Genomic DNA, 14,366 nt, shown 5'->3' with positions numbered 1-14,366 from the left:
CAATGTTTCTAAATGTTTATTGATGTAATTGTTTATTTCCCCCATAAATTAAAGTCTGGCTGAATTTGCTTCATCGAGAGTTTTCAAACTTTTCAGTTCTTTAAACCCACAGAAAAGGGAATTTAGATGTAATTTAATTTACCTTTTTAGGTATCTCTCAAGTGGGTGCAATAACTTTCTTTTTTTTATTATAACTTCTAGTTTTTTTTAGTAATGTACTGGTGTCTACCTACTGTAACAGTGACGTCAAGAAGCCATGAAAGATGATGGTGTTACTAACAACAGGTGGAATTGTGTGGAACCTGTGCCCTGCACCTGTACTTTCATGTGATCAGTCAACTTTCAGCTGCAATCCGATCATCACAAACCAAATTTAATGATGGGTGTTGATGGATCTCTGAAACCTAATAATCATCGTGAGTCATCACATGGCAACCCATATCTGCTCTTCGGGGCATTAATATTCAGCTATGCTCATTATTTGTTACAAACAAGCTATCCCCATGGGCTCTCTCCCTCTCTCTCTCTCACTCCCTTTTTTTTTTACACGCAAACACACACGCATACTAATATTCCAACTTCCATCTATCTGTGCTCCTCCCATGCTCCATTCATCCTCCCCCAAACTTTCTCCACCCAGCCATTGTTTCCATAAACACACCTGTGCTCCATTCAGCTGAATGGCAGCATTTTTGTACTTGTTTTGGAAAAGCTGTATTTGTAAGGGGAAACTGTACATGATGGACCTTGCTATTTTGTTGCTGGCGTGTGTGGCTCCAGTAGTTCAGACCTACAGTTCAGGTCAAGTAACGGAGAGCTGTGAGGACCTACGACCACACCACTCTGGGTTGAACCCACAGAGAGACCCTTCACCTTTCAGCATCAGCACTGACCGCAGCAGTTTTAGGCTCGGAGAGGCGGTCACAGGTAAGGAATTGTGTCATTTTGACCTGTTGCTATTATGACAATTATCATAAATTTACTACTGTATGGTTTTCAATTTAGTAGATAACACAAAACTATATGAAGAGACTTTCTGGCTGAACAAACCCAGCACCATCTCTTGCATGATTCTGGATAACAATATAACAATGGTTGAAGGTGTGCTCTTTGTTTTCTTTCGGCAGTCCACCTTCAGGGACCAGATTCCATGCCATTCAGAGGTTTCCTGTTGCAGGCCAGACAAATCGGAGAGAGGGCTCCTGTAGGTTCCTTTTCACTGACAACGGAGGGAGCACAGCTCATTAAATGCAGCGACAGATCGGTCAGTTGACTACTTAGCAACACAATTATACGTGGACAAATGTTATAGAAAATAAATAAGTCTTATGATTTGGGTTTGATATGCTGGATAGGTTCCATGAGTGATGTTGAGCCTCAAATGTTGCTGGAAATTTCTCCGCCATATTATTAAAATGTGTGGTCGCTCCCAAAGTGAACCTCTACATTTTTATCTCTGCTACCTCCAGCTCTGCCTCCTGTGCCTCTAAACTCAAGGGGGCAGCACCATTGCTGGTTTGCCATCATTTTTATAACTTTCCTTTCATTCTTGCAGATACTATGTTATCCAACATTAATCCTGACAGTTTTTCTCTTTATTATGACCTGCTTACATGCATTTCTTCATCTCCTTTGGTGAGGAAATGGGCTTGATTATTGACTCTGAGTTCTTAAAATCCCCCACCTTTTTATCTCTGTAACCTGACCATTTCACTTAGGTATGTAAGATCCTTTTGAGTCAAAACCTCTACTGTCACCTCTCGTAGAAACTTCCATACCTCCACAGCCATATCATCATGACCAACAGCTTTTCCAGTTATAATCCTCTTATCCAATCCTAACTTTACCTTCACAAATATCTACTACTGTGGGTTCCACCATGGTCTACCCACTATTCTTTGTTCTGTCTCATTTTCCTTTTTCATCACTTCTTTAATTAATCTCTCCACTAACCCATTACATTTCTGACACTTGTCAATACATTTCCCTCTCTATCCAAAATCTCTCTAAACTGTTGCACGTCCTTCCCATCTCTTTCACTCTGCTTGGCCAACCTGTATGATTCATTTTTTTTCCATGCTTACATCCAACCTAGTGTACAAGTCATCGTATACCCTTTATGTACCTCCTTAATACCCAGAACCTGTCTGAACTCCTCCCTGAAAATTACACGATGCTCCTTCACCATGTCATCCTCTGCACTGCCTCTGTCCTCTTCATCTTCCTTCCCACCAGTCATCAAATAGGAATTAGGAGGAGAAGAAGGACTATCAGAGGGACAGCACATGTTAGAAGCTTTGGAGATAGTCAGAGATGCTTTGGAAATGTACAGAAGAAATAATGAATATATTGGTAAAGTGACACTGAGGTCAGATATGCTAGGCAGGAGGACTAAGTGTATGGATGGAGCGAAAGAGGACAAGATGTTAGTTGGTGTGAGAGCAGAGGATGCAGAGAATAGGGTTAGATGGAGAAAGAATGGTGTGTTGCAGCACAATGCCACCGGTGTTTTTGCGTGTCTATATATTTATATGCTGTGTGTTGGTCCAGAAATCCACCGTATCTCATACTTCTAAATCTGCAAAGACCTCGGTTCGGATACTATGGACATCAGAAGCTCAGAGATATACGAACCGCATTATTTTCCAGTAAGTCTGAATGAAAGTATTGAATGCTGTTGTCGCGTCTACATTGGTCCATAAAAATTCAATATGGTGTCCCTGTAGTGCAACCTTTGTGCAGGATTATAGAACATTCTGGGTTAACGTAACAAGCCCTGCCTTGAACTTCAGTAATGATGACAATTCTGGAGATTCCAGTTCCGCCATGTCACCAACAGCAAAAGTGGAAACAACAACACACCAACCTGCACCACCTGCCGTGAGTAATATTAGAAATATAAGTAGCTGGCGTATCAGTTCAATCAACAAGTCAGCTGAGGGGGATATAGACCATCACAGCACTTAAATCTACACATACAGAAAACTTGATCCCTAAAAACTGTTGTGCCTACATGTGATTGACATGTCATTTACATTGTCAAGCAGATGGATTTAAGGAAATCTGTTATTTGACTGGTTGCATTTGATGAAGTGCACATCCTCCTTTGTACATTAAAATGGTATGAGTTTTTTGAGTAGTGTGTGTAGTGTAATGTGAACGCAGCATGGGAGAAATATTATAATGTATTAATGTAACATTTGTATTTTTGTTCATTGGACTTACAATATTTTTCATTGTTGGATTTCATCCAACAGCAGGATATCTCTAGACTGGGCTGTGGGGTCACCAAGTTATGTTTCAGTCAGCCTCCAAACTGTGACCCTGAATTCAGCACAAACTGCTACTTCATGGCAGTTGTGATGCTGTCCACTAATAATGGTGCCTTCCAGTTTGAATTGACTGGTCCCTCAGATGGATACATCTCCTTTGGGTTCTCAGATGATCGGATAATGGTAATGTAAAAATCAGTCCGCCATTGAGCAATATATTGACATTTAGAACTAATGGTAATGCTAGTTTGCCAATTTCCATTGCCCCTTGAATGAGACTCATCCATCCAAAGACATCTTTAACTTTGAAAATATATGAGTGCTACGTCTGCATTGCATCATAAGACTGCTTTGACTCAGACACTCGGGATGTTCACAAAATTACTGTTAACTTGACTTAGCCTTTACAGTAATAATGGCCCTCATTAAAAAAAAAAAAATCAAGAATACATTTACCAGTTTAATTACACTGCCTCATCTGTAACTGCATGGAACTGGTTCATTTCAACATCGAATTCAATTCACTCTACAGGAAAGACAATTAAGGTTTTTTTTTTTTTGGATTAAACAGTACACCCTTTTGAAAGCCAAAGTCAAAAGTACTGGTATATATTTATGCTATCTCAGCACTGAAATGACTTTGCATTTTGTGATTATATTGCCAGGACTGCATTCCACCATCCATTGTCTGTTGCAAATAACAATGCCACTTGGCTCCAATGTTTATGCAAATGTATGTTACCTCTTGCAATTGTGATCCAGTGATCTTGTGAGCAGTATAAGAGGTATAGATAGTTAATAAATTACTCCACATAAGACAAAAAAGTTCAAGGTTGTGTACAATTGGAAATAATCAACACCAAAATCCAGTCATCAAAAAAGTCCAGATAAACTGTAGCAATAATAATAATAAAAACCAAAAATTTAAAAAATATCTGAAAAATCCTTTGTCGCCTTTGACCACGTTCTTTTTCTTCAACCAAACACTGCATCCCACTACTTTCTTCTATCAACTCTGTTCCTTCTCAGGGAAATGATGACATTTACATTTGTAGCTTATCGAGTGATGGCCTTGTGTCTTTGCAACATGCCTTTTCAACTGGACGGACCATTCCACGATCCCTCCCCCTGGTACTGGAAATACTCTTATGTCACTAATTATTTTTTCAAAAAAGTCCTGGAGGATTTCGCGAGTAGATTCACATTGAAGTTCTCTCTCAAACAGGGGAATGTTTCTGATGTCAGAGCAACATTTCAAAATGGAGTGATCAGCTGTTCCTTCACCTCCTCAAACCCAATTTCCATCCAGAGGACTGCTGGCTCTGACAAAAGCTACCATTTAATGTTTGCCCATGGACCCAGCAGCAGCAACGGTAAGAGTTTTCTGTAATCATGGAAGACAGAAGTATTAATTTCTCTTGTAGTTTTGGTATGTTTTTCAAAGTTTGGAAAAGTGGTATGATGCAAGAAAGTTATCATTTGCACTTAATTGTGTAAAAAGATAAGCTTTGTCTGAAATCATCAGGGTTTTCTGTGAATGTAGTCAAACCTTATTGTTATTTTTCACTTTTCTTTAAGTTATTTGTGGATAATCATCCTTTTGGTGGTTTGAAACCAAATGGTATAAGTTTACCTATCCATTGTCATCTGCTTATCTGGAGGCAGGTTATAATGCGATGCTGAATAGATCTGCTTAAACATCCTTGTCCCTGGTGGCACACTCCAGCTCTTCATGGTATTCCCATGACGGACACAATATACAATCCCTCAACTGTGTTCGACGTGAAACCTGGAGGCTCCTGCTAATTGGATTGGACTGTAATGCTTCCAATGGGAGCTGCCTGGCAGACAAATCTATTAGATTTCTTAACCTCAGCTGACACTCTTTAACTTTGAATGAACAGTGGTTGTACCAAGAGTTTCCCGGCCAATCTCTGAGCTTATCGGTGCAACACCAAGGACAGTGATTTCATCCCCTCTTGTCTTTGGACCGACAGCTAAACTGAGAGATTTGCTTTCAAAGCTACTTCTCGCTGGAAAATTCCAGTGCAATTTTGCCGTCATTGCTGACGCGACACTGATCCACATGGTTAACTCTTGTCCTTTGTCTGACCTGCTCTTGTCAACATGGCCCCTGGACTCTTTGAAACCCACTGACTCTTGACAGCCATTACACAGCAACCAGAAGGGCCATAAGAATGACCTCCCCCCCTCCTCTCACAGCAGCCCCCTTGATATACTATTGTGTGTCTTTTCCAGTACCATAAAACCCATGTTAAGATTCTTACAGCAGGCAAAACCCTTGAACCTTAGTTGTTTGAGCTAGTTCCTTGGACAGTATAAGCATATTAGCATTCATCTTGGTCAGTGCATCACTTTTGTCAATTCATCTCTTTTGATTTTCCCTTCTCCAGGACAAATCAAGTTCCACACAGCCACTTTCACCAGTCGTGACAAAGTAGACTTGTCCAGGCCACAGCTTGTCGGGACAATGGGGCAGTCTCAGATCATCAAAACACACGGTGAGATCCTTCCGGCAGTGGTAGCTGCACTAACACCAAGTGGAGTCACAGATTTTCTGAGGATCAATACTGTGGTATCACTGGGTTCTTCAACTCTGGTCCAGATCCAGGAAAGGATAAATGCACTGTGAATGAAAATAATAATAATATTTTTTGGGCAAGATTCAGATTTGAAGTAGTTTGTGTAATATGTTCAATTTTTTGGAGTGCTATTCAAGAAGCAAGGGATGCATTCCAACACTACACCCTGTGTTATTCATTCATTTTTCATTCATTAGCATTATATTTATTATACTGGAGCCTATCCCAGCTGTCGTTGGGCAAGAACTGTTACCGTGGAGCGTATGCCAGTCGATCACAGGACTCTCGTTTGCACATCTGGGCAATTTCGGATCTCGAAACCTTCTGTATGTTCTTTGGAATTGTGGGAGGAAAACCGGGAGAACATGCATTTCCACACAGAAAGGCCCTCTGTAACAATCGAACTGTCACCATGCTGTGCTACTTTATAGTTAATATATGATATTATCCACACATGTGGAAAAGCATACACTAGGATTATTTGAAAAAAAAACTTGTATTATTTTGTAATTTCATCCTTTTAGTGTATTCAAACTCATGTGAGTGTATTATATCACCAAGCACAAACGTCGGAAGGGAAATTGAATGTGTAAATGGATTAATGCTAGATATGGAATTTCACCTTAAAACAATTATTTGTTAAGAATAATCTTATATCCAGGAGGTTCAGTTAATATAAAAATTTGCACAAATCTGGAATGTACATATGAAGGCTTGACAAAACCAGTATCGCAACATCAACACAAACTTTGGCACACACTCCCAACTACATTCCTAACTGTTGAAACTTTGCCTTGCCCCTTTTTGATTATAAAAGACAATATTTTTTTCAAGGAGATCCTGCATAATGGAGACACATAGGATTTTTTTTTTTCAATCCTGAAAAAAGACACAATTTGCCAAGTGTGAACATTCATGCAGCAGGATTCTAGACTCTGCATTAGCTTACGTCTACAGACGTAAGCTTTTGGTACAATGGTCTGCTACCTGATCTGTGTTAAGGTACTCAAGTCCTGGCACTTGAAAGGTCGGTATGTGGCATGAGCTTTCGACACTCCAAGGCAGCTGCAGATGAAACATTCACAGCGTTCACAAAATATGCTTCAAAATATGTTCAAAAATTAGGCTTTCAAAATATGGAACTACATAATAGTTTCCTGAAGGGAAAGCATCTAATGTATCAGCCACACACACACACACACAGAAACAATCAAAAACTCTGAATTGCACTTTTTGTAAGTCGCTTTGGATAAAAGTGTCTACCAAATGAGTGTAATGTAAATGTAATGTCAAAAGAATATCAAAATATAATGCGTTGGTGTATTGTCTTGCCAACTCTTTGATTTTCATTTAATTATCTTTAACCTAAATGTTATCATTTTCTAAATTCATGAACTCATGTTGCCTTTTCACTGCGGTGCATGCAAACGGTTGAAGTCATTCGAACTACTTTTCCACAAATTACAGAATGAATTTCCAGCAGGGTTGCATTCACATACTGACTTGAATTCCAGGAGCGCTGATGCTGATAGCCTGGATGACCACAGGATCACTCGGAATGATGACAGCCAGATATGTGAGAGGAATAGCCAAGGGGCGGACTATATTTGGCAAAGACATGTGGTTTGTGGTAAGAAGTCAAAGACCATGCATGCAGAGAGGAACTATATTTATTTATTTTCTAATATAATTCCCTTTCAGGTAATGTTTTACTGTGATTTCTGTTGTCATAAACTTGAGAAAAAAAATCACATACACCCCTGGGGAAATGCCAGAGTTCCATCCCTCCAATTACTTGTATCTCAGACTGTAACATATCTGGTCCAGGCGTGCCCTCTATCTAGCAAAACTAGAACTACAAATTCACCACTGCTCTGTGTGCACCTCCTCAGGTCCATGTTGCATTGATGAGTTTGACAGTTACAGCCACGGTGGTCGCCTTCATCCTGCCCTTCACTCAAGTCAAGGGTTGGTCCGGGGTCAGTATACCAGGATACCTGCTTCTGTGTAATATCTATAATTAAATTCATATTTTTATGTTGTGGGGGGAGGGGGTCCCTCCTTCAGTGTCCTACTGAATGGACACTGTGCAAAACAGCATCCCTGCACGCTAGAGGAAAAGAAGAATGATAACACACACCTTGTTAAACACCCCTCATGGTGAGGTGTATGACATGTGACCCTGTTTTCAAATGCAGGGGGCCCATCCTGTGCTTGGATGCCTGGTCATGATTCTGTCTGTAATTCAGTTGTTCCTGGCCTTGCTGCGCTGTGGACCACAACATCCACAGTAAGTACACTGCAGGGTCTTTTTTTGTTATTATTGCACATTGTAGGAGTGTTGTTCGAAATGAGGCAGCAGTGAAACAAAGACATCTTAAACAAGAGTAAATAAACTTAAATTAATGTTATAAAGATGCATCATTGCTTCAGCCTCACTGAAAGATAGGTCCAACAACCCCAATGGAATTAAAAATAGTGCTTGAAATGCTTTAAACTTTCCAATTAGATTCATTGCTTTCATTGCCATGTGTTTCAGTGTTTTGAAGCACACCCAAGCTAAAAAAACTCACACTCCTTTACTTTTTAAGTTACAATTTTCTTTTCGACAGGAGGTTTCTGTTCAAGTGGTCTCATGCTTTGAATGCAGCAGCAATAAAAGTTCTGGCTGGTAAGCTTTTAAATTGATACAAGGCTGAGGGCTCTCATTAGATATGCTTTGTTGAGAAAATGTAATAAAGACAAATATACATGCATATATTTTTTAAATATATCTGCGTATTGAAAAATATTTTGTACATATATATATATATATATATATATATATATATATATATATGTAGTCTCCACAATCCTCCCTAAGCTGCTTATGTGTTTTTATACAGTTGCAGCCATATTTACAGGCCTAAAGTTGATTGACAGCACTTTAGAACAGTGGCTGGTGAAAGTGATGGGTGCTTTGGTCGGCTGGGAGGCTCTCTTCTACATCTTGCTGGATGTATACTCCAGGTGCACACTTCATCGGACAGGTAAATAGTTATTTACGTTCTAAAAGTGATGCAAATGATAATTTGTGAATTTTTGATTGCTTATTGAGTTTCCATGTAATTCATTCACATTATCAAGCAATTATTACATGACTTCAGAGGACATTAAAGTGAGGGCATAGACTTTATCTACCTTAAATTTAACCTTGAATGGCAGTATGATGTTTAGACTGGTATTTACTTCAGAAATACTAATTTTTTTTGTGTTATGTTACTACGTTCATGCTTCTCTTAAAATGCTCTGATTCCAAATTCAGATGTGCTTTAAGATGGGTTTGTTTTCAATACTCACAAAAATTACATACTGACACCTATGCTGTGCATCCGCACATGTACATCTGGAAATGTTTGACAATAACTCAGTCCAGGAAAAAAAAAAAAAAACCCAATGCTGATTTTTTCATTATCTATGGGTTTCAGATGCTTCCGAATCCACAACTGTAAGTAACAAAAAAAAAACAAAACACAAAAACAACAATTATGTTTTATTCCTCTTATGCTGATTGTTTTTTTTTCATTGAGACAGAGGACAAGCGGTGTTCTGCTGGTGTCGCTTTTCTTTGTGGGAAACTTTGCCTTTTTGGTATCACTGTTGACTGGAATTGGAATCTCATATGTGGAACAATAAGAAAACAATCAATACTTCCAGCTGCATTACTTATTATATCATAAGAATGTACATTAAAACATAGTAAAGTAACACTATGAATGCTTATTGGATTTCAAAACAAATTAAATGTTTTATCTCTCTTTCTAACTTTTCTTAATTTGAAAATTCTGTGTTTGTCTTTTCAAAGACTGAACCAATGCACAATGATTTTCATGCACTTTCCTGCAAATCATGTACGCCCGTCATAAAACAAATAATCTGAGGCAGCTGGTCGGTTAACGCATTTCAAACAGGAAGCTTCACCGCCAGGTCATCGTCATGTTACATAAATTCCACGAACAGATGTATCACACAAACCGAAATCATTGTATTTTCAAAATGAATTATCCTGAAAACTCAATTTTCACATGGTAATAACCGGTGTTTAGTACTGATAATAAGAGATTCTATTAATGTCCTGAAAAATTAAACTCATTTATGATCAATGATGCATGGTATATCTGAAATCAGTGAACTTTTACTTTTATCACTCAATATTAAAATTACAATTTCGGGGGCAGACAGGCTAAAGGTTTAAATTGTGTGAAAACATCCAACCTTTTACACATCAAGTGCAGAGAACTGCATCTCTTAAAGGAGCAAAATGACACACCTCTACAAATAATTAAGCTTGCTGTAATGCATATGCAGTAGGGGGCATTTTTATGTAGGAAAAATATATATTGGTTCAATCAGCATAAGCATTCGGACTCACTAGGCCTGAAAGTAATCAGGGTGACCTGAGCTCTGTCCATATATTTTAGGGGAATGTGCTAATTGGTGGAGATGGTTGCTATTGATGTAGAAAAGAGTCATAGTCACAGTGAGCCAATGAAGCTCCCCCATCCCTTTATCCCCCATTAGTACTGGCCAAAGTCCTACTGATCAATACGGTTGCAACTTGCAAACAGGAGAAAAGGGAAAGGGACCCCAACAACCAGAGCTGGCCCTCCCCAAATACAAATAAATGCAAAAAAATCAATTCAATACAAATAACTTTATCGCAGAATGAACATTTTGTAAAAAAGTGAATAAAAAATAATAATAGTAATAACAATAAATACAACAAGGGGTAAGACCGATGAATTCACCCTTCCCCTGCACAGAGAGCGAGTAGATACCGAACGGCTGGGGGTGGGGATTATTTGGGGTAATACTAGTTGGCTATTGCTTTACATTTGGATCAATGTGAACCGTTATATTTTAAGAGTTAATAGTAATAATAAGGTATAAATATACAATGATATTGAAGGTGAATTTTCTCCCAATTTCGTTGCACCCCCTGGAGGCGCCTTTGGCATTTGCCTATATTGCTTGATGGACCGGTCGGCTTTGCCAACAGCTATTACAGGATTTACCTCACAAGTGTTTCTTAGCTAAAGACCAATGGTGATCCAGCATCTTCAAGCCAACTAGATAATGATCATAGGGTAAGGCAACAACCCCTGCATCAGAGGGATTTTGTTTTTCGTGGTCAATCGATGTCTGAGTAACGGCAGGGAGGAAAGACGGAGATGGATTCACATGTGATCGCGTTCTATCTGTTCACATTCTCAGGTACATGAGGCTCCATGCTCAGTGTGTTGTGTGTTCCGCGTCTAGCCCCCTTGTTTTTTTATTGGTTTAATCAATAAATTATTGTGGCAAACCTGATATTGTGTCGTGTGTACAGTAAAAACAGTACCAAAAGACTGTTTGTGTAAAGGAATAGAGGAGCCAGGTGACAGTGACAGAGTCAAAGAGACCAATATTATTCTATCCTTTTTTTGTCCAATATATTCTAAATAAATGGTGTATTCAAAATTTGATAGTAATTAAGATGAAAGTATTACATGTAATGGAGGCAGTTTGCTGAAGCGGTATCCTTACCCTAGCTGGCCGACCAATCCTTCATCTTCTCCTCGTTCCTGCAATCATTACAGATGGTGTATCTGCCACTCCCTGACTGGAAGACTGCTTTGTCTCTCTGTCTCCTCCTGGCACTCACTCAGTTGCTCCCACAGCCTCCTGTTGTAGTCAATGCCTCGAAGTTGTTCAAAAGATCTTCATTGATGGCCTGTCACTTTGCCTCCTCCTCACTTTGACTCTTTTTGGGCCATCAACTAACTGTAATATTCAGATTACACACTTATACATACCAGAACACACACACACACACACACACACACACACACACACACACACACACACACACACACACACACACACACACCTATCTATCTATCTATCTATCTATCTATCTATCTATCTATCTATCTATCTATCTATCTATCTATCTATCTATCTATCTATCTATCTATCTATCTATCTATCTATCTATCTATCTATCTATCTATCGATCTAGCACACACACACACACACACACACACACACACACACTCAATAAATACGCACATGCATATATATGGAAGTATTGTATTCCAAATTGGCAGGTATTTTTGTGTTTTAAATCCCATTCCTCAATGTATTTTATTTTTCTTAGGTCTGTATAATAATTTAGATGGTTGTTTCTCTCTTTGAGACAGTTGGTTCTAATCTTCATGGCATCAACAGTGAGGAAATACAATAAATTAGGTCCTCCCTAGTTAATACGTCTTATGGAAGAATAGAGATGACTGGTATAGGAGAATAAATGTCAAACTTTCACTTTCACAGAATCATGTTGAGGTGTGACACTTCCCATGTCAGGGAGTGCTCTGATGTAAAAAAGAGATTTAATCCAAAGATTATCCCTTGAACGCCAGCTTCCTTGCTGCTTCCTCGCCGCTTCCTCGCCACCAGCCCTGGCCCAGGTCATGGCTTCCCTTGTTCTTTTCCTCTTCAAAATATAATGAACCAAAGTGTTTTTTAAATAGCACAGAAGTGACTAATGACTGAAACATGCTAAAAGCCAGTGCCGGAGAAATTTTCACAGGAAGACAAATGAATTTCCAGCAGAATAATTAACTTAATTAACAAATTTGCATGCATATTTATCAAGTCGTTGAAGTCACTCCAGTGCCGGCTTGATGAACACCGCCGTAATAAGGACCTCATTTACATCATGCCCTCCGCCGCCATTTGTCGACAAAGACAGGGTGAAGAGCGTAAAAAGAGAAATAGAGAGGAAAGTAATTGGTTTGCCAGTGTGTAAATCTCATTAGCTTACCTTGAACTACAGATTTATTTATTTATTTATTTCCTCTTCTTTGGGTCGGGCAAGACCGCTGCTCACTGTGCTTTGTATTTGCTGAGTACCAAATTGCCATTTTTACTTGTACTCACGATGCGGACATTTGTTTCCAGACGAGACATGAGGCGGAATTTGCCAGTTTGACAGTTTGACTCGGTTGCATCCAACATGTATTTTTTTTTATTATCTTTTTTGCAATAGTTGGTTGGTCATTTCATTGATTCATTGCGAGGGGGGTTGGATTGGGGCGGAGGGGGTTGAGCCGATCCTAGCTGTCATTGGGCGATCAGGGTTCATCCTGGACCGGTCGCTAATTGATCAGGGGGCCACACATAGAGACCAACAAGCATTTGCCCGACCATTCTCTGGGTAATTGCTGGTCTCAAATGAACCAACTGCATGTTTTTGGGCTGTGGAAGGAAATCAGATTGGACCAGGAACCCTCTCACAGCTAACCACTTTATATCATTCATTGACATGAACATCTATGGATACCCTGGCAAGGCTGGTAAGTCTTGCTTCTTTATAATCTTTTTTATTGAAGAAGCTAATTTACTTACTAAAATAGGGCAAGATACATACCGGTCGAGACAGAGGACTGCCTGTGTCAAGTTTGGACCTGTCTGGGGTTTTGGCTTGTTTCTGTTGCCAAGTGCTTGCTCATGGGGGGGATGTAGTCCAGACCTTCCCTACATGGAAAGTGTCATGAGAGAAGTGCGTTGTGATTTGCTGCCACACACATGAAATCTAACTCGACTTGACTCGAATATTGATCGCTGTTACAGAGCACGGTAGCAGGAATCTCAAATGAAGATTCTGAAAACGACATCCTCAGACACACTCAGGTACTGAAAGGATTGCACTGCATGGAGGTGCAAACAGCGGTAATGACAGCGCTCATATATGTCGGGAAAAGATATAATTCATCCTCCCCAGTATCCTGCTTCTTCTTCTTCACTTAGGCGAATTCACCAGCCTCCAGTGAACTCCATTGTCTGCATCCTCTACATTCACAACTGCTAACTTCATGTTTTCTCTAACTCTGTCCATAGCATCTCCTCTTCAGTCTTCATCCTACCTAATGTCCTACTGCCCGCTTGACCAAAAGGGTATCTCAAGGGTATACCCATATATATGTATGTATCTATCTATCCTTATTCCTTACACATGTGTGTGTGTGTGTGTGTGTGTGTGTGTATGTGTATGTGTGTGAAGAGGTATAGATACACAAAAACACACACACTCACTCACACACACACACACACATATACATATATATCTGTGTATTTTCTGATCCGGGTTTTACATCCAGGGTTTTAATCGATGGCATACACATCTTTGCATGTGTATGCCGTCTTCAGTTTATTGATTACCTCAATGTCAACCTTGCACATTTTATCAAACGCTTATTTCCTAATTTTGAGGGGTCCCCAGACCCATTATGGGAGACTTGTGGTTTGGATGTATCCTCCAAAATGGTTTGTGCTTGCATTTGAAGATTAAATATTGATAAATATGAACCTGTCCAGCAGCAGCATTCCTTCCTCACATCGTGCTATTGCACGAGTCACATTATTCACAATTTGATTTTCAAAAACAATCTCCCGAGATGCAGACTGGCAG

General features: G+C 39.5%; 1 protein-coding gene across 3 annotated transcripts; it reads left to right on the top strand.

Annotated features, from left to right (window-relative positions):
* The first annotated feature begins 667 nt into the window (after nt 1-667).
* On the top strand, nt 668-9,672 carry LOC147226240 (ferric reductase 1-like). 3 transcript variants are annotated; one of them, XM_086160505.1, is made up of 15 exons: nt 668-927; nt 1,128-1,264; nt 2,551-2,648; nt 2,793-2,880; nt 3,258-3,455; nt 4,302-4,403; nt 4,498-4,645; nt 5,687-5,794; nt 7,390-7,505; nt 7,768-7,854; nt 8,074-8,165; nt 8,488-8,546; nt 8,761-8,904; nt 9,343-9,362; nt 9,449-9,672. In XM_086160505.1, the coding sequence occupies exons 1-15, from the start codon at nt 681-683 to the stop codon at nt 9,548-9,550; spliced, it is 1,746 nt and encodes a 581-aa protein (XP_086016631.1). In that variant the 5' UTR covers nt 668-680; the 3' UTR covers nt 9,551-9,672. The 3 variants fall into 3 exon arrangements, with proteins under 3 accessions (XP_086016631.1, XP_086016630.1, XP_086016629.1); XM_086160504.1 differs by having other exon boundaries at nt 2,727-2,880; nt 3,261-3,455; XM_086160503.1 differs by having other exon boundaries at nt 2,727-2,880.
* The last annotated feature ends 4,694 nt before the right edge of the window (nt 9,673-14,366 follow it).

Source organism: Fistularia commersonii, chromosome 15 (assembly GCF_037954325.1).
Source record: "Fistularia commersonii isolate RoL2024-O1a breed Wild chromosome 15, RoL_Fcom_v1.0, whole genome shotgun sequence".
NCBI lineage: Eukaryota > Metazoa > Chordata > Actinopteri > Syngnathiformes > Fistulariidae > Fistularia > Fistularia commersonii.
This window is presented reverse-complemented; position numbering and strand designations above follow the sequence as displayed.

What these genes read in the sequence shown, in the direction of transcription:
- LOC147226240 (XM_086160503.1), top strand. Translation starts at nt 681, where the DNA reads ATGGCAGCATTTTTGTACTTGTTTTGGAAAAGCTGTATTTGTAAGGGG. An exon ending in TCAGATCATCAAAACACACG is followed by an intron (nt 5,795 to 7,389) that starts GTGAGATCCTTC and finishes CTTGAATTCCAG; the next exon opens with GAGCGCTGATGCTGATAGCC. An exon ending in GTGCACACTTCATCGGACAG is followed by an intron (nt 8,905 to 9,342) that starts GTAAATAGTTAT and finishes TATGGGTTTCAG; the next exon opens with ATGCTTCCGAATCCACAACT.